Source organism: Lemur catta, chromosome 23 (assembly GCF_020740605.2).
Source record: "Lemur catta isolate mLemCat1 chromosome 23, mLemCat1.pri, whole genome shotgun sequence".
In the NCBI taxonomy this organism is placed as follows: Eukaryota; Metazoa; Chordata; class Mammalia; order Primates; family Lemuridae; genus Lemur; species Lemur catta.
This window is the reverse complement of record NC_059150.1, coordinates 18,468,139-18,490,234: the sequence shown is the minus strand read 5'-3', so window position 1 is coordinate 18,490,234 and position 22,096 is coordinate 18,468,139. Positions and strand designations below refer to the sequence as shown.

The 22,096-nt window shown below is 41.7% G+C and overlaps 2 protein-coding genes across 2 annotated transcripts in view; both read right to left on the bottom strand.

Moving 5' to 3' along the window:
• RGSL1 (regulator of G protein signaling like 1) overlaps nucleotides 1-11,348 on the bottom strand; it is a 52,249-nt gene extending 40,901 nt beyond the window's left edge. Inside the window, exons 1-5 of the mRNA XM_045536154.1 lie at nucleotides 11,336-11,348; nucleotides 8,978-9,060; nucleotides 6,604-6,678; nucleotides 5,077-5,206; nucleotides 851-955 (exon numbers count right to left, since the gene is read on the bottom strand). Coding sequence (XP_045392110.1) covers nucleotides 851-955; nucleotides 5,077-5,206; nucleotides 6,604-6,678; nucleotides 8,978-9,060; nucleotides 11,336-11,348 — 406 coding nt within the window. The remainder of the gene's footprint in view (nucleotides 1-850; nucleotides 956-5,076; nucleotides 5,207-6,603; nucleotides 6,679-8,977; nucleotides 9,061-11,335) is intronic.
• Nucleotides 11,349-15,698: 4,350 nt separating this feature from the next.
• Nucleotides 15,699-17,382, bottom strand: LOC123626911 (transmembrane epididymal protein 1-like). The gene has a single exon (XM_045536153.1). It carries the CDS (start codon nucleotides 17,330-17,332, stop codon nucleotides 16,550-16,552), a length of 783 nt encoding a protein of 260 aa, XP_045392109.1. The 5' UTR covers nucleotides 17,333-17,382; the 3' UTR covers nucleotides 15,699-16,549.
• Nucleotides 17,383-22,096: the final 4,714 nt, after the last annotated feature.

Below are 22,096 nucleotides of genomic sequence, written 5' to 3'. Positions count from 1 at the left end.
TAATGTGGGGGAGGCTGGGAGGCACGGGGAGAAGGAATGTAATGCATAGGGATCCTTTGTGACTTTTTGTTACTGTTGTTATATAAACTTTCACTTTCGGGAAAACTGCAAAACTGAGGATGGATCATGAGACATTTGAATTTTGTCCAGAAAAGTATCTGAGGAAAAAGAACACTTCCTAGATCATAGACCCAGAGCAGCCTGCAGAAGGACACTTGAGACAAAAGATGCCAAAGACTACAATTCCCTGTTTTACAATTTTGCCAGGGCCAAACTCTTGAGTGGCAAAGTGAAAGATACAGTTTGTCCGGTTCTCCCCTCCCTGCTTCCTGGAGACCCAGGATTTCACCCTTAAAACTAGGGCTTGTCCCTAGACGAAACTTAACATTGCTGGGCTGGAGTGTCAGCCAGTGCCAGTTGCTAGCCTCCCGGCACCCAGCAACTACTGGACCCAATAGAACAGGAAGCAGTGGTTGCCCAGGTTCCCAACACTTCTGCTACAGGGATTTATTTACTTGTTCCTCATCCATCTCCCCACCATAGTCACAGCTATAGGAAGCGGGGACTTTTATGGCTGCTGTTCACCTTTGCATCCCAACCTACCCGCACAGTGGCTGCCACCTAGTGGTGCTCAACAGTCATTGTTAGACGAATGAATGAATGAAAGGGGCTCTGATTGCTTTTACCTTAACCTATGCTATGGACCTCAGTTTTCAAAGATTTTTATCCAAACATAATTAAACTTTAAAATATTCACCACAGACACACATAACTGCCAACTGGGGCTCCAGGGCCACCTGGAAACTGTTAAGAACTTGCAAAGGCCCCAGGAACAACCCCAACGACCCACCTGCACTGCCCTTGAGGTAGGAGCAGAAGCGCCACATCCCCCTGACCCCGCCAACGCACTTCTGGAGTAGCCACTGGTCTGCCTTTTTCCATCGCATCATCTTGGCTGCAGGGAAAGTGCACAGTAAGACAGAGAGAACGATCTCTTCCCCCGACCACTCTCGCAGCCTCGCGTGCAGCCAGACCCCCATGCACTCAGTGTGGGTGGGGATAAATGGTGGCCACCTCCCTGAGGAAGGTCCCCATCATGTGGCGCTTTCGAAGCTAGACACCAGACCGTCTCCTGACGTGTCCTGTGACATGAGAGGGGCACGCACACAATCAGCAGCTCAAAACTCCGTCCAGCCAAAGCCCCATCTATTCTATCGTCCCCACATGACAGTGATTTTGTCTTTAGTGTGCATTTTAATCCAACTTTACATACATATGTATACACACGTGTATATATACACATATATACACACATATTTTAAAGGAGGGTAGTTGAGTATAGCAGGTGATTTGTTACAACATTTTATTCCACAAACGCTCCTGAATTTTAACTTTGTTTGAGGTGGGACATGTTAATTTCCTTTGGCTAGTGAGCTAAAATTACTAATTCAAGCCTAGATGGAATTTTTTTGTTCATTCATTCTTTCAATAAATATTAAGTACATGCCTACTAAGTTCCATGTACCATTCTAGGTGCTTGGGATACATCAGCAAACAACAAAAAATCCTTGCCCTCAAGGAGCTTATGTTCTTGTGAAGGAGACAGACAATAAACAATAAGCATAATAAATAGTTACACTGTCTAGTAAGGTTGAAGGTTATAAGCACTACAGCAAAAAGACAAAGTAGAGCTGGGTGAAGGAAATTGGGAATGCTGGGGGCAAGGATTGGATGAGTGGGTAGGATATAGTATTAAATAGGGTCATCAGAGCAGCCTTCATGGACGAGGTGAGATTTGTACAAAGATTTGGGGATGTGAGAGAGGGAGCCACATGCACGTGTAGAGGAAGGGCATTCCAGGTAGAGGAAAAAGCCATCCAAAGCCTTGAAGTGGAAATCTGTCCAGCATGTTTGGGGAATTGCAGGGAGGCCAGTGTGGCTGAAACAGAGTGAGTGGGGTGGGGTGGCAGAGATGAGGTCAGGGAAATGAGCCCAGGTCTCTAGGAACTTGAAGGTCACTGTAAGAGTGCTGGATTTCTCACTGAGATGGGAGCCACTGGCGGTGCAGGGGTGAGGAGGAGCGGGGCAGACAGTGAGCAGAGGAGTGGCATGACCCGAATTACATTTTTTTCCAATATTTTTAGTTGTGGTAAAATGCACATAACATAAAATTTACCATCTTAGTTATTTTTATGTGTACAGTTCAGTGGCATTAAGTACATTAATAGTGTTGTACAACCATCATGACCATCCATGTCCAAAATTCTTTTCATCTGGCAAAACTGAAACTCTATACCCATTAAACAATAACTCCCCACTCTCCTCTCTTCCCAGCCTCAGGCAACCAACATTCCACTTCCTTTCTCTACCACGATTCTAAGTACTTCATATAAGTGGAACCACCCAGCGCTTGTCTTTTTGTGACTGGCTTATTTCACTTAGCTAATGTCCTCAAGTTTAATTCATGTTGTAGCATTTGTCATAATTTCCTTTTTAAGGCTGAATAATGTTCCATTCTATGTCTGCACCACATTTTGCTTATCCATTCATATGTTGATGGATACCTGGGCTGCGTCCACATTTTAGCTATTGTAAATATTGCTGCTATAATCATGGGTGCTCAGATACCTCTTCAAGACTCTGCTTTCGACTCTTTTGAGTATATACCCAAAAGTTGAATTGCCAGATCATATGGTAATTCTATTTTTAATTTTTAAGAAAATGCTATGGTGTTTTCCACAGTGGCTGTACTATTCACAGTTCCACCAAGAGTGAAAAAGGGTTCCAAGTGCTCAACATCCTCACCAACGCTTGTTATTTTATTTTTTTATAGTACACATCTTAATGGGTGTGTGTTGATATCTCATTTTTGTTTTGATTTGCATTTCCCTAATGATTAGCAATGTTGAGCATCTCTTCATATGCTACTGGCCATTTGTATATCTTCTTTGGAGAAATATCTATTCAAGCCCTTTCCCCAGTTTTTGAATCATGTTGTTTGTTTTATGTGGTGAATTTTAGGAGTTCTCCATATATTCTGAATGTCAATCTTTTATCATATATATGATTTTAAAATATTTCTTCCATTCTGTGGGTTGTCTTCTTACTGTTGATACTATCTTTTGATGCACAAATTTTAAAAATTTTTATGAAGTCCATTTTTTTTGTTACCTCTGCCTTTGGTGTCATAGCCAAGATATCACTGCCAAATCCAATGTAGTGAAGATTTTGCCCTATGTTATCTTATGTGTTTTATAGTTTTAGGTCTTATACTTAGGTCTTTGATCTATTTTGAGTAAATTTTTGTATATGGTGCTATCTAAAGGTACAATTTCATTCTTTTGCATGTGGATGTGATTTTTTTTTTTTTTTTTTTGAGACAGAGTCTCACTGTCACCCCAGCTAGAGTGCAGTGGCATCATCACAGCTCACAGCAACCTCAAACTCCTGGGCTCAGGCGATCCTCCTGCCTCAGTCCCGAGTAGCTGTAACTACAGGCATGCACCACCATGCCCAATTTTTTTTATTTTCAGTAGAGACAGTGTCTCACTCTTGCTCAGGCTGGTCTCAAACTCCTGACTTCAAGTGATCCTCCTGCCTCAGCCTCCCAGAGTGCTAGGATTACAGGCATGAGCCACTGCACCCAGTCCCCCCTTTCATTTTTATTTTAATAATTTGTAGTCTTTTTAGTAATATTGTTTTCTCTCTTTTTTTCTTAGTCCATCTAGCTAAAGTTTTGTTTCTTATGTTGATCTTTTCAAAGAATCAACTTTTGGTTTCATTGATTTTTCTCTATTGCTTCCCTATTCTTTATTTCATTGATATTTGTTTTCATTTCTTTCCTGCTGCTAGCTTTGAGTTTTGTTTGTTCTCTTTTTTCTAATTCCTAATGTTATACAGTTATGTTGTTTATTTGAGATATTTCTTTTTTTAATGTAAGCATTTATGGCTATAAATTTTCCCTTTAGAACTACTTTCACTGTATCCCAAAAGTTTTGGTATGCTGTGTTTTCATTTTCATTCATCTCTAAATATTTTTTAATTTCCCTTTTGATTTCTTCTTTGATCTATTTGTTGCAAAAGATTGTGTTCTTTAGTTTCCACAATTTTTTGAAATTTTCTGTTTTCCTTCTGTTATTTATAATTTCATCCTATTATGCTCAGAAAAGATACTCTGTATGATATATCTTAAAATCTATTGAGATTTCATTTATGGCCTAACATAGTGTATGCTGGAAAATGTCCCATGTGTACTTGAGAAGAATGTGTATGCTGCTGTTGGTAGGTAGAGTGTTCTGTATGTATCTTTTAGATACAGTTGGTTTATTGTATTAAGCCCTCTATTTCCTTACTTATCTTCTTTCTTATCATTCTATTCATTATTAAGAGTGGAGTATTGAAGCCTCCAAGTATTATTGTAGAATTGTCTATTTTTTCCCTCAGTTCTGTAGGTTTTCGCTTCATATATTTTGATGGCCTGTCATCAGTTGTGCAAATGTTTATAATTGTTATATCTTCTTGCTGTGTCGAATCTTGCACTAATATATAATGTTTCTTTTTGTCTCTTATAAACTTTAAAATTTAAAGTCTATTTTGTCTGGTATTATTATAAGCATCCCTGTTCTCTTTTGGTTATTATTGCATGGACTATCTTTTTCCATCCACCCACTTTCAATTAATTTGTGTGTTTGGATCTAAAGTGAGCCTCTGGTTGACAAGATATAATTGGATCTTGTTTTTAAATTGATTCTGCCAAATTCTGTCTTTTGATTAAACAGTTTAATCCATTTACATTAAAAGTAATTACTAATAAGAAGAGATTTATGTCATTTTGCTATTTTTTTCTATACACCTTATAGGTTTTTAGTTCTTCATTACCAGCATTACTGTCTTCTTTTGTGCTTAGTTAATTTTTTTGTAGTAAAACATTTAAATTCCTTTCTCATTTCACCTATTGCCACAACACAGGTTAGGCCACCCGCATATCTACAAATGTAGCCAGAATTTTCGCCTTACTATAGGACTGACACACACACATGCACACACACGCACACATGTGCACCACCCAGTGCTTACCTCCTTCTGGGGACTTAATGAAACTGATAAGCTCCTGACAGAGAATATAATGGAAACACAAGTTTGTTTTACAGAAGAAAGGTAACCTGTATTTTTCCAACCACGTCAATAATCCTTTGTACTTGGCAACCTATAGTCAAAACAAAATAAAAACAGAAAAGATAAATGGAACTGAACTGCTAAGAAATACAGCTTAGTAAGAGGCAATAAATCATTTCACATTGCAGTATCTGGCCAGAAGGAGAGGTGTGTGGGGTAAAAATATCTAAGAGGAGCAGAGACTCTGTCTGAGGCTCCCAAAGAAATGAATTGATTATTAGGAAACAGAAAGCTTGATCTTCTGTCAAAAAATTCTTCTTTATTCCTGGGTGAAGTTGTTAAAGAAAAAATGTCAGTCTTGTATGAGAGAAGAGAAGCAGAAGAGATTAGGGTCTGTGGTGTCAGGTCATAACATTCTTCAAGTTGCTTCTTTGTACACCCTCTCATAATTTCCGACAAGCCCCTACCCCATATCAATTGCATGACATGTACAAAAACACACAAAGATTCATGTGATTTAGAATACTAGAGGGATCCCTGAGGGATCAAGCCACCAGAGAAGGGAGAAAAAATTAAAAATTTTTAAGTTTCAGGGTTATCCTAGGGAGACCAAATACAAGAGTCAGAGTAAGGTGTGTCTTCTCAGCTCTCCAGAACACAAACCTTGCTGTGGTGGACATAGAGTGACCTTTCCAATCCCATATGACACTAGTAGGACATGGGGCAGCCATTGGTAGATCTAAGGTCTACACAGTGGAAAAGGAGAACAGGAAGGGGGGAAAGGAGAGGATAATGACAATAGATAAGAAAAAGGGGAAAAAGGCATAAAGGAAAAAAAAATATTGGGAGAAAAACATGCCTCTGGAGGAGAACGGTGTAGCAGTCATTAGAAACTGCAGGAGGGAATCTTACCTGGATCCATACCTGATAATGCATATATGATAATAACTATGTGGCCCCTGGGCTACCACTTCCTATCCCACGCCCATGGCAGACATTGCCAATCAATTCCCAGACTCTTTCTTGCTTAGATGTACCCTCAAGGTTCTTCTCAGGACAGCACTCCAAGCAGCTACTAGCCAACAATCATGGCGGACGTGAGAGATGAATCCCATTTGCTAACTAGATGGACCAGAATGTAAAGGAAAGAATTCCCCAACAATTGCTTGCCCAAGAGGCAAAAGCATACAAAAAAAAAAAAAGAAGAAGAAGAAGAAGAAAGAAAGAAGAAAGAAAGAAAGAAAGAAAGAAAGAAAGAAAGAAAGAAAGAAAGAAAGAAAGAAAGAAAGAAAGAAAGAAAGAAAGAGAGAGAGAGAAAGAAGGAAAGAAATGGCTAATTGGCTTGATGCCCGTTGTTCTATTCATCTGCTTTAGAGTTTCTTCCATAGTCACTCTCTGGACTTCCTCTCCTTCTCCTCCCAATTCACGTTTCAAATACAGCTCCTCTTCCTCCACCCCAAACCCTTACCACTCAAGAATTTTACTCACCAAGTCATAAGGTATTTCTGGCCACAAGCTCCATTGTGAATTTTCAACAGTGTAAAATGGTGTTTGACCAAAAACCTGCAAAAGAAAGCTAGGAAACAGCCAAGGGGGTAGAGCTTCTCTTCATGTATATGGCACAGTCCATTGCAGCCACAGGAAAAGTGAGGTTCCACTGCTTTCCTATTTCAAGGGACATTAATTCCTAAATTTATTCTACTGTATCAACTTTCCCTGCACAAAAACACTCTAAACAGACTGAATTGCAAAATTTGTTTATCTTTTGGCTCCTGCCTGCCCTGATCTGGGAGCTATCTCACTTGTGTGCAAAGTCCAAGGACCATGACAATGGAACACACTTTGTGTATTCCATGATTCACTTTCTCTGTGGACTTAGAGAGTGGAAGCAAAGGTATAAAACCTTTTCCTAATGAGAAATAGCATTGGATGTATCTGACCTCTTGAACTGGAGAAAATAGGACTGAAGATGGGAGGATTAGGGGTACAAATTACATACGGAGGCATTAAAAGAGTCTAAAATTAATAGGTAACTCTAGGCTACTGTACTCTTTGTCATGAAGAAGGACTGTCAGCAAGGCAACCAGCTTTGAAGCTGATGGGAAAGGTCTTCTCTGTTTATAGGTGTCTAAGCTTAAGCAGTCTCACCCTAGGCACCAAAATGTCTTCAAAGTGTCCCAGAAATGTTGGTGGAAAACTAGAGGGTCTGAAGCTCCAATTCCTAGCTGAGCTCTCAGCACATCATGTCAGGCTGAACCTCTCGGAACCTCAAGACTAACAGCCCCAAACTTCAGTCATTCTGTGTCCCCCCTCCTTTACTCCGAATCCTTTAATGGCTCTCTGTCACCTTCAGGGTGACATCTAAACTCCTGAGCATGGCCTTCCTGATCTCTGGGCCTTGGCTCAGCTCACCTGTGCAGCTTATCTCTTACTTGGTCTTATTCTTACAACTTTTTCTTCAGCTTTACTGGTTACCTACAGATTCTCCCAAAGTGTCATAGGATTGTATTCCTTGGTGCATTTTCTTTCTTTGTCCTGTCTGTCTGTCAGGCTTTTGTGTCTCTTGCTACTCACTCCCTAGTCTTTTCCTCCTACTTCTTTATTCACCCTTTTCTCCTCACCTTCTTCCCCCAGCTAATTGTCAAATACCTACTTCCCTTTCAAGACTTGGCTTGTGTAAGCCTTTCCTGGCTCTTCCAGGTAGGGGTGGCCTCTCCCTCCTGTGTACTCTATCTTCGCTGCCTCCTAGAAAGTTCTATCATGTCACTCATACCTTAAACATCATTCTCTCACATTAAGCTGGGAATTCCTTGAGGACAAAGATGGTATCATTACAATGTGTGTCTCCAGTAGTAAGCCCAGAGGCTGGCACATAATAACCACCCAATAACTATTTGTGGGATAATGTAGAGTGCCTTTTTCCCACTTATCTGAAATTTCACCTTTTAATAGGTGATATCCCATGGGAGTGTGCATTGAGATGAGCCACAATTTATAAGGCTCTAGCACTAAAATGTTACCAAGGATTTAAACAAAAAATGATGCAAGTCTAGGTTTATATATTTGTCTAAGACTAGACAAATATCTAGTCAATATTTTGATGTTTGAGAGTTTTTTTAGTTGCATAGATTGAGGGAATACATAGTTTTTGTTCCAGTCAACAACTCAACGATTACTAAGTGCTAAACTACCTGGTAAAGGGAGTAGACTAGAATAAATAATCCTCAGTCCTTGTCCTGCAGGAATTTATAATCTCAAAATCCACTGGAGGAGACACACACACACACACACACACACACACACACACACACACACGCACACACGCACATAACACAAGACAGTTGCAAAGTGCCAAGGGGCACAGAGGCAGGGAGAAATCCAATCAGGAGGTTCCAGTTGTGAGGACCTAAGAATTCCTTATGGAGAATAGAATTTAAGCAGAGATTTGAAGAATGGTTAAGACTTTGGTAGGTGGAACGATAGGCATTCCAGGCAGAAAAAAAAAAATAGCCCAAGGAGAGGTTCAGAGGTGGGGGAGCACCAGGTGTACTCAGCGAGGATAGAGCTACTGTCACTAGAGCACTGGGCGTCAGCAGAAGGTGTGATGGGAAATAACTTAGGATGGGCAGAGACAACTAAGGAGGCTGGGATTTAGGGCTTGATTACATCAACAACAGGAAGCTCCTGGAGATTTATAGGTGGTCCTGGTTCACATTTATTTGCTCAAATTGAACGTTTTTGACTTGAGTAGAAATTTAGTAAAAAACAAAATAACAAAAAAGAAAAAAAAGGCACTTAGCTCAGTGACAGTCTCTTTTCAGCTGTTAATAAAATATTTGGATTTAAGTTTGAGAATGCTTACCGGAAGAGAAAGAAATGTGTTGAAAAAATCGGCAAAGATTTCATCCTCTAGCAGAATTATAAGATTAGTAGAACCAATTATCTCTATGTGGAGAGAAGAAAGAAACATGAACCAGGATTGCATTCGGGTTGAGAAAACGAAGCCATTGAACAGATCATTTCACGTTGCCTAAGCTCAGCATTATGACACCCTTCAGGACACCGGTCCCCAACCTTTTGTCACCAGGGATCATTTTCATGGGAGACAATTTTTCTTCAGACTGGGGAATGGAAGGATGATTTCGGGATGTGTTTTTTCAGAAAGCAAAGGCAGGAATTTACATTTATTCCAGTTAAACTTCAACTTGTTAGTTTGTGCCCAACATTACACCCTGACAAGAGCTTTCTTAAATGTTGATGTAGTCATGCAATGTATTTATTTCTTCTCTCAGGTTTGATCATTGTGCTGCCTGAGTTAATCCAAGGAAATAGATATTGAATGTCATAAAGGCAAGCATAGAGACCCCAGGTGAACTAGGGCACTCCTTTAAGTTGACTCTAATTTATTGTGCTCTTTAGAGCACAATATTCAACTGGTGAATAATAAGTGAATTGTTTTATCAATGGCCCAACATTTCTCCATCATATCCGAAGTTCATATTGAAAGACTGTAAAATTGGTCTAAATACTGTACACTAGGCCTCTCTGTCTAGTTAAGCATCTGATATTGACAGTAAATGCCACTCACTGTCACTAAAGTACAGTTATGATAACATAAAAAAAACTAAGCAATTGCCTCCATCACTTTTCCTCATGACACCGGGTGATTATTGGCTTCATATACTAGAAATAGAAATAGAAACACAGACAATAAACACTATTGTGAGTAACAGAGCTGGTGTCAGTGCCTGCCCTCTGTGACACTGGATAGCAAGAGAAAGTTCTTGTCAGGCTGTAATGGTAGAATCTACCACAATGGTAGAGTTTATCACTGTCCCCCTGCACTATCAGGTACCTCTTCCATTATTACAATTAACAAGTCAAATTGCTGAAAAAAAAAGACACCTGCACATGAATGTTTATAGCAGCACAATTCACAATTACAAAGATGTGGAATCAACCCAAGTGCTCATCAATACATGAGTGGATTAATAAAATGTGGTACATGTATACCATGGACTACTACTCAGCCATAAAAATTAATGCCTTTTGTGGCAATTTGGGTGGAACTGGAGACCAGTATCCTAAGTGAAGTATCTAAAGAATGGAAAAACAAACACCACATGTACTCCCTACTAAATTGGAACTAACCGGTGAGCACACATGCATAGAGGGAAGTCAAACTTGGTGTAAATCCACCAGTGGGGTGGGGGAGGAGAGGATGGATAAAAACCTACCTAACAGGTACAATGAACAATATCTGAGTGACAGGCACTCTTATAACCATGACTCAGGCATTATAAAAGATATTCATGTAACCAAAGTTATTTATAACCAATAATACTTTGAAATAAAAAAAGTCAGACTGCTTTCATCCATTGATATACCTGTCTTCCTCACCAGACTGAGATTTGTGAGAGGAGGGACTTTGTTTTTTCATCTTTCTTCCCCTAGGTTCTAAAAGTGTTTGCACAATATCTAAGTTCTATAAATGTTGAATGAATTATTCTTTCAAGAGATGATCTTCAATCTTTTGGGCTTTTGTTTGCTTGGTTGTCATTCATAGAGTCTAACATGGATTTGTTGAATAAGTACATCACTGAGACCATCTGAGTACAAAAAAGTGGGATTTGGGAGGAATTTCCCAAGTGAGTGTTTTCTATAGCTGCACACACCGCTGGTGACAAGGGGCTTGAGGGTGATAGGGCTTGCCATTGATTGACAAGACAGTCATAAGGAGGTGTAGGAACAAGGCTCTACACATCCTCCCCTTCCCCACCCTACTTCTCTGTTTCTATTTTTCCACTCTTACCTGTTCTACTGTCAAACTTCCTAATAATTCGGGAAGACTTTCAGCATTCACTTCACACCACAATAACATTGACTTGGCAACAAGAGAAGTCACTGGATAATCCCAAATCCCACACCAGCCTTTTCCCTGGAAGAGGTAAGGCACATGATTGCCCGACCTACATTGTACTTCCTTCCTCTTGCCTTAATTGTCTTATGAATAAAGTCCTGTCCTATCCTTAAAGATCTGATAGCAGAAGGTAGGAGGAAGGGGAAGAAGGAGAGACAATGGAAAACAAAGGGCACAAATAATAGGGAAGTCCCATATGGTGTCTCTGAATGACTCAGACCTATTCCCGATTGGGAAGGTGAGTGGTTTGCCTTATTTGAGGGACTCAAAGCCTTGAAGACATTGCTCCCAGAGACTCACCAGCGTTGCTCATGTTGCCATGCTCTTCCTGACACACGGATTGATTAGGAACAGAGTTAGCCCCCAGTCAACAGAACCCTGCCCCCTGTGGACACATAATGACACTGCCTCTAAGGGGTTCTAGATTCTTTTGGGCAATGGCCTACTTATCTTTAGTGTAAATCTTAATCTGAAGCTAAGTATTTATCTGATCTACTGGATCCCCTTGAATGTACTAGATTCTTCCTATAACTAAGCCTTTAGTCCATAATATTTCATGTGCATTGACTGGCTCTTTATAACTGTGCCCAGGATCTCTTCATGGCTCCATCCTCTCCCACCCTAGGGTAACTTTTGCATTTCTAAACTCAAGTCCCGAAGGTCTTGCAAACTATTACATTTGATATAATTTTAATAAGCAATATCTCCTGGATATTCTGTCCACATAAAACATCAACCTCCAAAAGGCCTGGATTCCCTTTCTCTGAAGGATTATCAGGCACTTAGTTTTCTCATTAAACAATTCTTCGTTTCTTTTGTCCTCTTCTGGTAGGAAGTGAATATTAAGATGAAAGACCAACCGCCCTCTAAACCTTAATAATTTAGCCAAGAATTACTAAGAAAACAGTTCTTTAGTGTCACACCCAAGAGAGGGTTTAAAGAATTTGAAAGTCCTGGGATTGTTGGGAAGCTTATATAATGTATAAAAAAACCTTGTTGTCCCACGGAAAGAAAAAGAAACTTGGAACTGCCAATAAAAGATCACATTTGAAAAAGTGTTATGGTTTTTCTAGAATATGTAAAAACTAAATACTGTATTTTAGAGTGATTTTAGTGAGGGGGAATCCTTTACTTCTTGACGTTTTATGGACCCCAAGATGAATGTGTAGCTTACCCTGTTTCTTCAATCTATTATCAAATATCACATTCACTAGTTAGTGTAACATACACATCTTAACAGAGTTCAAGGGGAAGCTCTGGGTGGTTCAAGAATGTCATATTATTCCTTGGATTATCACCTCTCTTTGGAAAAGGGCTATCACAACCTCAGCAAAAGAAATAAGAGTTGTGGTTTCTTCTTAAAATAATGGCATATACGGTAGTGACATATACCCACCTTCCTTAAGACAGTCTGCTTTCAGACTGGCTTCAATCAAGCTATGTGCAGCTACTCTCTAGTCCTAATTATTTCCCTGCTATCTTCCCCACAGCTTGAAAGGGCTGCCTTTTGGAGCCATTAACAGCCAAAAGGGAGTCACTCTAAGAATGGTAAGGATGAAAAGCCAGTGTCACTGGCTAGAGGGTGGAAGTGCATAATGGTTGGTTCCCTAACCCTTTCATGACCTTCTAGTTTCCAAAAAGAAAAGCTACCAGATGTCTCCCAAACTTGTGTGATAATAAGAATCACCTGGACTTTTTGTTAAAAAATAGATTACCAGTACCTTCCCCTGGCAAATCTAATTTAGAAAGGCTGTGTTGAAGCTCAGATGTCTCTATATTTTACAAGGGCCTCAGATAATTATTATCATCAGGCAAATATAGAAAATATCAGTTTTTAAATTAGACCTGACCTCGCATCTCAGCCCTGATATTTACTGGGTTCATGTTAGATAGGATCCAGCATGCAATTGATTTGCCAAAGCCCTGGGCATCTCCTTTACCCCAGTGCAGAGTTACCCTGGAAATGATGGCACGTCTTTGGCAAAGATTAGGAAGAACATTCACTGTAAATACTTGCAAAAATATTGCAAGATTCTTCCTAAAAGGCTAAATGCTTTCTTTTTTATTTAAGAGATTGTAGGTCTGACTCAGGGCTGGAAATTGGAGGAGGGGCCTTATTCTTTACAATGATGGCTCATTTTAGGCTCCTATTAAGTCATTTACTCAATAAATATTTATTGAGCACTTCTATGTGACACAAACTGTTCTAGATGTTTGGGATGCATCACTGAATAAAATGGTCAAAAATCCCTGCCATCACGGAGCTTACCTTCTCCAGTAGAGTCTTATCAGATTGCCCAAAATATTTTTTTCCAAGAGATCCCACAGTCAGTGACCATCACAAAGAATCTGTGGGTTGAATCACTCTGATATCCACACTGGCATAGGTGCCTATTATGATAACCACTCCTACTTTGTTTTTATTGGTTAGCACCATTTCCCATTGAGATCAAAGCCACTTTTCAACTACGACATATTTTCTCAGCAATTGTGGTTGTCTCCACGGTGCCACGACTGCTAGCACCACCACTCTTATTTGTTGTCACGAGAACCACCGTGCATAATCTCCGTTGCTCCTGAGCTTTCGAGTCACTTCTCCAAGATGAAAGTTCTGATTGCTGAGTCTAGGACAGGTGTCCAATATCTTTCCTGCCAGGGCCAGGAGAGGGACTGTCTGGCCCCCTCTGGTGTCCATAGTGGGAAACAGTCCCTTCGGGACTCACACAATGATTTTTCACGCCACTTAGGAAGAGTGGTCAGAGACAGAGTGACCAAGAGTTTTTGGAGATACACATTTTTTTTAAAGAGCAAATATTTACTTTTTTATTATTATTTCAGAATATTATAACTTTGACTCAAACAGTAACAAAAGCAATCCATACACACATATTTCTATATCGATTGAATTCTGTGCTTATTCATGTCCACGCATCTAAGTTTAACAGGAAAGAGATCTACATGATGTTTACTGGATGCCTGGACAATACTTGCTTGTGTATCTTTCCTGCTGTCCTCTCCATCCCTCCTAGATTGGTCCTTCAATACCAAACTGGGAGTAAGAACCCTTTCCAGGCTCCTGTGAGATGGTGCCCTCTGGTGGATGTTGGTGAAGATTACACTTTTCTCCCCAAAACTCTATTCTGTCATTTGGACATTTTGTTTTTCCCCCAAACCTATCTTCAGTTAGCTTTACTTTCCAAAGAGATTAGGATTACTGTCAGAGTGCCCATGCCTACTGTGACGGGAGGAGTACAGAAAGGCCCTCATCATCCACGCAGTAGGCATGCCTTTCCACCATTGTGCCAGGCTTGGCTGCAATTCTTTGTGGTGTTGTAGGCCCCTGCTGACATGTATTCTTTTACCTAGAAGACAGGTGTTGTGAGATGTAATATTTGGAGGCATTAATTTGCTATAAGAGATGAGTTTAACAGGATTTAACAGGGTTTCAAAAGTACTCAAAACATCAAAACAGGACGGGTCTAAGGGCTAACAAGTAGTTTTATTATCTCTTCAACCTTCATCTTTGTAGAGATAATATCTTGAAATACTAATATCTGGGTTTTGCTTTTCAACCCTCACAGAGGACTTTTCCTCTATTTTGTCAAAGGTATTGCATCAAGATGAGGTCAGATTATAATAGCAAAACAAAAAGTCAATTTTTGGGTTAAAAATCCAAAATATGCTCTTACTATCAAAAAGAGGAGGTCTCAGTGAAATAGAAAACAGAGTGTTACCATATCAACAGGAAAGGGTGTAGCAGAAGAGCAGATTGCCTCCCACTCCAACCCTCCAGGGCCCTACGGGGGTTCCCCCGAGCTGGAGGAGCTGCAAGGCTGGGCCAAGGGCTGAAAAGATATCCAAGGTTGTGGGTGAGAAACAAGGGGATGGAACCCAGAGGTGGCAAACAGGACACTGCACGGCTCCACTCGTCCCCAGGACCAAGGAGAAGCATGGAAGCTGAACTCTGCCTGAGGCATATTTTATTTTCACACTGGGGACACCCGTTCATCTCCAGTAGAAAGCAGTGTTGCCCGACCATCCCACTGACGCAGGGTGGAAGCCTTCCATGGAATCTGCCTTCTGCTCACACGCTGAACATCCCGCACTCCACGCCATCCCCCACTCTGAGACGTGGCTGAGCCCCTGCTAAACGACACTGGGAAGCACCACCCTCCCGCCCCACAGGATAACTCAGAATGCTCACCAGCCCCTAAAAGCTGAGGGTGATGGTCTTTGGTAACCAGACGACAACCCACTGCTGCTGTACTTTAACTTTTGCATAAGAAAATTAACAAGAGAGAGTAGAGCCAAAACCAAAGGCTACCTTTAGTTCTCCTAGGAACTAGAAGAAAAATGGAAAACAGAAGGACGATGACCCTCTAGAATCCCTGCCCCCACCCCACTCTGTCCTAACTTGATGTTTTAGTCTCAATCAGGAGTGAGGCAAGCTTGCCAGATTCTTCGCATCCTGGGGAAGGTGGGGAAGAAGCAAAAGGGACGCCACACTCGCTGCAAGTCCCTAAGCCCCTTGTCACACCCTGCTATAACATTATGTGACAATGCTGAATGTCTGGCTACCTTAAGCTACTTTCTGAACCCTTTTGAGTTTTAGAACCTCACTGATAGAAGAGTTGTGAGGATTCAAAAAGAAAAGTACACGGAATAAATAAGCCATTGGATTTTATTACACGTGAAAACCAGAAAGGAGTGGGTCCGGGTGAGTCTGCTACTTGGAAATCAATTCAGATGTGTCAGAAGCAGCATCTGACAGCCGCTACATTCAGGGAGACATGGCCAAAGAAACTCTGGAAGCAGACAAGCCCTCTGAACCCTCACTACGTGCAGGGCGTCGCCGTGTTCCATAAACCCTGCAGAGGAAGTTGCCTTTAAAGATCTGACTTTCTGTTTAATAAATCACAAAGCAATCAAAGGAAAAAAAATCAAGAACAGTTCTATGAGTTCTGCACATTCAAAATGACAGTCTGGATTCAGTATGAGCATTGATGAGATCCAGAACAAGAAAGGATAAGGAGCTGGTTATTATGATGGGTAAATTCTTATGTACTAAATATGGCTGGTGGTCCTCACTGTATGTGGTGGGTGAGGGATATTTATAAACAGCCCAAAGGCAGGATATACTGAATTTATTTTAACGTTCTCATGGGAGGGGAGGGAGGGGGGCAGAGAGGTCCAGGGCGAGCAGATCTCAGTTGTTGGAGTTGAGGTGGGGAGAGGGAGGGCAATAGGTGGGGAGCTGCAACTGAAGGTCATAGGTACATTCCTCTCTTGTTTCACTCGCCTTTCCTATGCACACTGCTCAGCAGGTGAGACTGAGAGAAGCCAGAAAGGGATAGGGGTGTGCCCATCCCAGCAGAGCCTGGTGCCTCTTGGGGAGACACCTCTGAAGGAAAGACACCCTGTCATCTTCTCTGACAGCTCCACTTCCCACAACTTCTCATCCAGATGTCCCGGAGTGTGCAGGCAATAGGGAACCATTTGGGGGCACATCCTCGTTCAGGCATTAACAAAAATGTAACAATACCACAACAAGGAGAAGCCGTAGATCCAGACCATCAAAATAGCATTGAAGACCACATGCCAGCAGAAGAAGGTGGTGACAAACGCAATGTCATTTTCATCATCATCCATCCATTTATAGCCAGAGATGGGTTTGTACAGCATAAAGCCCGTCTGTATCAGCCAAGAGCCTGTGGTCAGATACAAAAAGGCCTTCATCATCCAGACCAATGGGATGTTGGGAGCCCACAGCTCTGCGATCACCACCAGCATCAGCAGGAACATAGCCTGGGTGAGCAGCATGTGAGACCGCAGCTCCACTCCTTCTGTGTCCTGCATGTGAGACACCATCAGTGGCAGAAAGATAAACACGCCCAGGACTTGGACACTTTGCTCCAGGGCAGCACACCTCTGGGGCAGCAGGTTCTGGCTCAGCACGTCTACACATCCACTCAGGAAGATGGTCATGTAGAAAGTGAGATGCTGCCACTGTTTGCGGTACACAAAGTTTCTCTGATGATATATCTTGCTGATAAGCACAAACTGTGTAGGAATGCTACGCAACTCTTGGGCTACTAAAATGCAGGCGCTCAGTATCTTCAGGAACCCCATATAGTATATTTGCCGTAGCCATGTCCATCTTCCTTTGTTCCAGGGATGGCGTGGTGGGTACTGGACAGGGGCATTGCATATCAAGGCCCTGGAGACCAGTCGTGCTTGGTAAAGTCCATAGAAGAAGAGAGACAGCCCTGGGTACAGATGGCCCTCTAAACCTCCCATGGAAGTGAAGGTAGGTCTGACCAAAGGCAGAAGCAAAAAGCTAACTTAGAGCCACTTCAGGCTCTAGAGCGTGGAAATGGAGCCTACTTATATTCTCTGTTCAGCCCACTGATCCGCATACAGAAGGGAAATGGTTTTGGAGGAAGCCCAAACTTATGGTAGGGTGGGTGTCATGGTTTCCGTTCTGGTCTTCTGCTCTGGTTCATTGATAACCAGCTAACCTTTGACAAATGATGAAATAAGCATATTCTCCAGCACAATGCCTGGGCATCTGCCATTCAGAGACTGTGCTAGAGGCCCTCCTGCCTCTACTGTCACTGTCCTTGACCCTATTGCTACCTTCCTTTCTTCCCTCCTGTCTTAGTCTGTCGGATGCTACAACAAAATACCATAAACTTGTGGCTTACAAATAATATAAATGTATTTCTCATAGTTCTGGAGGCTGAGAAGTCCGAGATCAGGATTTCAGCAGAATCAGTGTCTGGTGAGGGTTCATTTTCTCAGAAATGGTGCCTTCTGCTGTGTCCTCATGTGGTGGAAGGGGCAAGGCAGCCCTCTGGGGCCTCTTTTATAAGGGCACTAATCCCATTTAGGGGGACACTCCCCTCATGACCTAATCACCTCTCAAAAGGTCCCTTCTCCTAATCCCATAATCTTGGGGGTGAAGATTTCAACATGATTTTTGGGAGACATAAACATTCTGATCATAGCACCTCCCAAATTCACAGAACATAAGGAAGAACCCAAAGAAAGCATGGAGAACATACAATGTAGGGTTTATCCTTTAAGATTCCTCATACAGGATCTTGTACAAACACTAGGTACAAATGTATTCCCCTAGGTATAAATAGTCTTAAGAAGCACAAGTAAACAAACCAAGTGCTCAATTATTCTGACATAATTTGAGGATTGCCAGAAAAATTTTCACTCCTAAGGACCTCTCTTCTGCTGATCTCCAGAGATAACCGAGATGCCATCTTCTGAGACTGCTTCCGGTGGGTTACAGCAGTGTTCTTCCAAGTTAAAATGAAGGTGAATAGGTTTTACCCAGAAATACCAATTCAAAATCTCTTGAAATAGTGGCTTGCAATAAACATTTCAATTAACACTTCCAGGTAATTCTTAGGCAGGTAATGTGTCCTGCATGTAAGACACCACCAGGAGCACCTAAATTTTTGGAAGCACTGAGTAAAATGTAAGTACTGGTGAGAAAGAGAGCCCATTAAGCTAGTAACTTAGTGTGAATTTGCCACCTAATATTTTCGCTCAGAAAATAAGCATTAGAAGGTTATGGTCATGCCAGCCAACTGAGTACAGGAAATGTCTCTAATTTCTTCATATAGATTCTACAGATTTCCATTTTGTAGTATTTGTTAGTAAATTGTCTTTTGTTGCTGCTTATGAATGGATCTACCATTTTATTTTATAATTATTATTGATATAAGAAACTAAAATTTTGTGTTGACCTTCATATTATCATCTTGTTGGATTGTCATACTGTTCTTACTATTTTCCAAATTATTTTATGTAATCATATTATGGGGGTAGTTACTTATTGTGGGAATGAGTTCCTCATAAAAAAGATGAGTTCAGCCCAACTTTCTCTCTGTCCCATGTGCTCGCTGACCATGTAATGACTTCCACTGTGGGGTGAACCTCACCAGATGGTAGTGACATGCTCTTGGACTTCCCAGCCACTAGAACAGTGAGCCAAATAAGCATCTGTTCTTTATAAATTACCCCGTCTGTGATATTCTATTTATAGCAGCAGAAAACAGACTAAGTAAGACACTAAGTAAACTTTCTGGTCAGTTCCTTCCACTTTATCCCTACCCACTGCCCTTGTTCAGGTATCATAAACTCTGCATTACTGAAACATCTCTCAACTAGGTTCTAATCCTCATCCATTTCTAGCCACATTGAAGACAGGTGAGTTTTGAGAATAGAGAGCTAATCATGACATTGACTAATCTAAATTTTCCAGTGGCATCCCGTTGCCTTGCAGATAAAATCCATGCCCAAGTTCCACCCTGACCCTAATGAATGAAGTTTCTGAGTTGGAGCCCAGTAATCTGCATTTTGAATCATAACCCTCTTCCACCATGGTGATTCCAATACAGGCCGTCCTTCACCTGTGCTTGGAAACCACTGCACTAGACTAGAAACCACCACCCTGGTCATTAGGCCACACCTGGACACCACCTTCCAGCCCTCACTGATGCGTAGATTCACCCAGGAGCATGGGACAGATATTTTTAAGAGTCCAGCAACATTTACCAAGAGAGGCTGACAGTCATCTGGAGAGGAAGGGCAGGGGAGGGAGGAGGCTGAGAGAGGGACCAATAGGGGAGGAAGAAAAAGAGAGACAGAGAAGGCTGAGAGAGAACACGGAGAACTCAGAAAGAACACAAAGAGGATGGAAACAGCTCAGACTCTGAGAGGAGGAAGGGCGGAAGGGGGAGGAGAGGGAGCCAAAGGCTATACTTTCTCTCTCAAGGGTGGGGATTAGGTTAGAAGTCCTCCTGGTCGAGGCCCCAGAGGACATTATGAGTTAGTGATTAAGGAAATGACAATTTGATGGCTGGTAAGAAGGCTTCCCGGCTCCCAGATTGGAGTTTGGTTATAAAGTCTCTGAGAGGTAGCAGGTGGCAGAAGAGACATGACACTTAAGGGACCCTCAGAGGATAGGGCGTAGTTGCTGGGTCATGAGCACCTTGAAGCATTTCTTGATGGTGACTTTGTATCATGAATATTTGTCGTCCAGGGAGAACCAAGCAGGTGGGTGTTTTAAAAGAAGTTATTTATCTTCTTCAAGACTCAATCTCTTCATCTATAAATGTGGAATTGTAGGGATTCCATGAAATATTGTATTCTAAACCAGGTTTTAAATGGAAATACTCTTATATTAAATTATATCATTAAATAAATTATATACTAAATATAGTTAATAAGTATTAAATAAACATATATGATAAATATATCTAAAATAAATATGTTAAATAAATAAATCAGCTGTTAATCTTAGGGCTGGATGAGATAGACTAGGGACCTCATTTCTTCCAAATCTCTCATTATTTTTCTTACAGATGAAGAAACTGAAGCCCAGAGAAAAATGACCCAGGATGTCACATGGTTAGTAGGTTAGTTGGTAACAGAGTATATGCTGAGATGCTCAGTCATAAGCCAACTGTCAACAGGAAGTACAAGGATGTTCCAGCTCAGCACCAGGCAAAGGGCCAAAGTTGTCCCTGTAGCCTGTGGAGCCCCAAGCTCCCAGGGGGTGCAAGCACTCAAGTGGGCCCTCAGGCTGGATCTTTCCTTTTTTAAAATTTTTTGTTTTCTTTCTTTCTTTTTTTTTTTTAATGAAACAGGTTCAAAAGGTTGGATCTCGATCTTCTGTCCCACACTGCCCAACCCCTCAGGGGTCTTGTCAGGAACAGAGATCAGAACTGTGGGACAAGAGAGTCAGCATCAGAGGAGAACAATGATCTCTGCAGAAGGGTCTCACGCTAAGAGTTGCCCATGCCGCACACGCCTAACCATTAAAATGCCCACTGGGAGGGGGGCGGGTACCCTGAAGCCTAGGACACAACTCAGTTATAAGCAAATCTATAAGCAAATCAGTTATTTTGAAGCCAGAAGGGGAGAGGCTGGTCGATACTGAGTCTGGAAACACAGATATTAGAAGCAAGAATTTATCTGACTTTACCCAGTGCTGCCCAAGGGAAAGACTTTATTTGGGAGAAAATAATTATTACAGAAGTGAAATGTTTTGGAGAAGGGACACTTTGGCTCTTGCTTTACCTTCTGTATTTTCCCCACGAGTGCACTCAGCGTTTGCCAGGAGGTACCAATGACGTTGTCACTGGTGACCCTGACCTAGGGCACGAGGGAGAGGAAAGTGTGGACGGGTAGGTGTGGGTGGGTTCTCCTAAGCAGGAGTGAAGATTTCAGGCACTGGAAAGACATATCCTTTGATGTTAATGGATAAATTGGCCTTCTGGTTTATATATTAGCGTCAGTCGGTCCTTCAGCGCCTTAATGGAATGATACAGTTGAGTTTCTGGATTTGTAAAGCTGTGGTCTTGCTCCTGCTCAGAACTTATCCTGCCCCCTGTGAGCCCCTTGCCCCCCACCCCACTTCCAGCCATCTCAGCTGTGACAGTATTCCCATACTGCTCAAAGCACGTATTTGCAAAACATGCTAGGCAGCCCAGCAGACAGAGCTGCAGACGGAAGTGGAACCTCTGGATTAAGTGTGGTTGTGTTTCTCCAGTCTCACCTCAATGAGCAGGGAGGTCAGGTCTACATGCTGAAGAAATCGGACCCTATGGGACAGCAGATCTGCTCAGCACATCCTGCTTGGTTCTCCCTGGATGACAAATATTCATGGTACAAAGTCACCATTAAGAAACGGCTTCAAGGTGCTCATGACCCAGCAACTACGCCCTACAACCACTGAGGGTCCCTTAAATTTCATGTCTCTTCTGCCACCTGCTATCTCTCAGAGACTTTATAACCAAACTGTCCAATCTGGGAGCCAGGAAGCCTTCTTACCAGCTCTGCCCTGTGGAATCCAGTCTCCTGTGACCTTTGATCATACTTGTGTAAGGCAATCATGGTAGTTGCCCCCAGAAAGGGAACAAGTTTGACTCTTTCTTTTCATATTTTAAATTACTTCCAGGTTATTAAAGATAAAATGATTTGAAAGAAAAAAATCACATATTTGCATATAAAAGGAACACCCCAGAAACCTTTACCCAC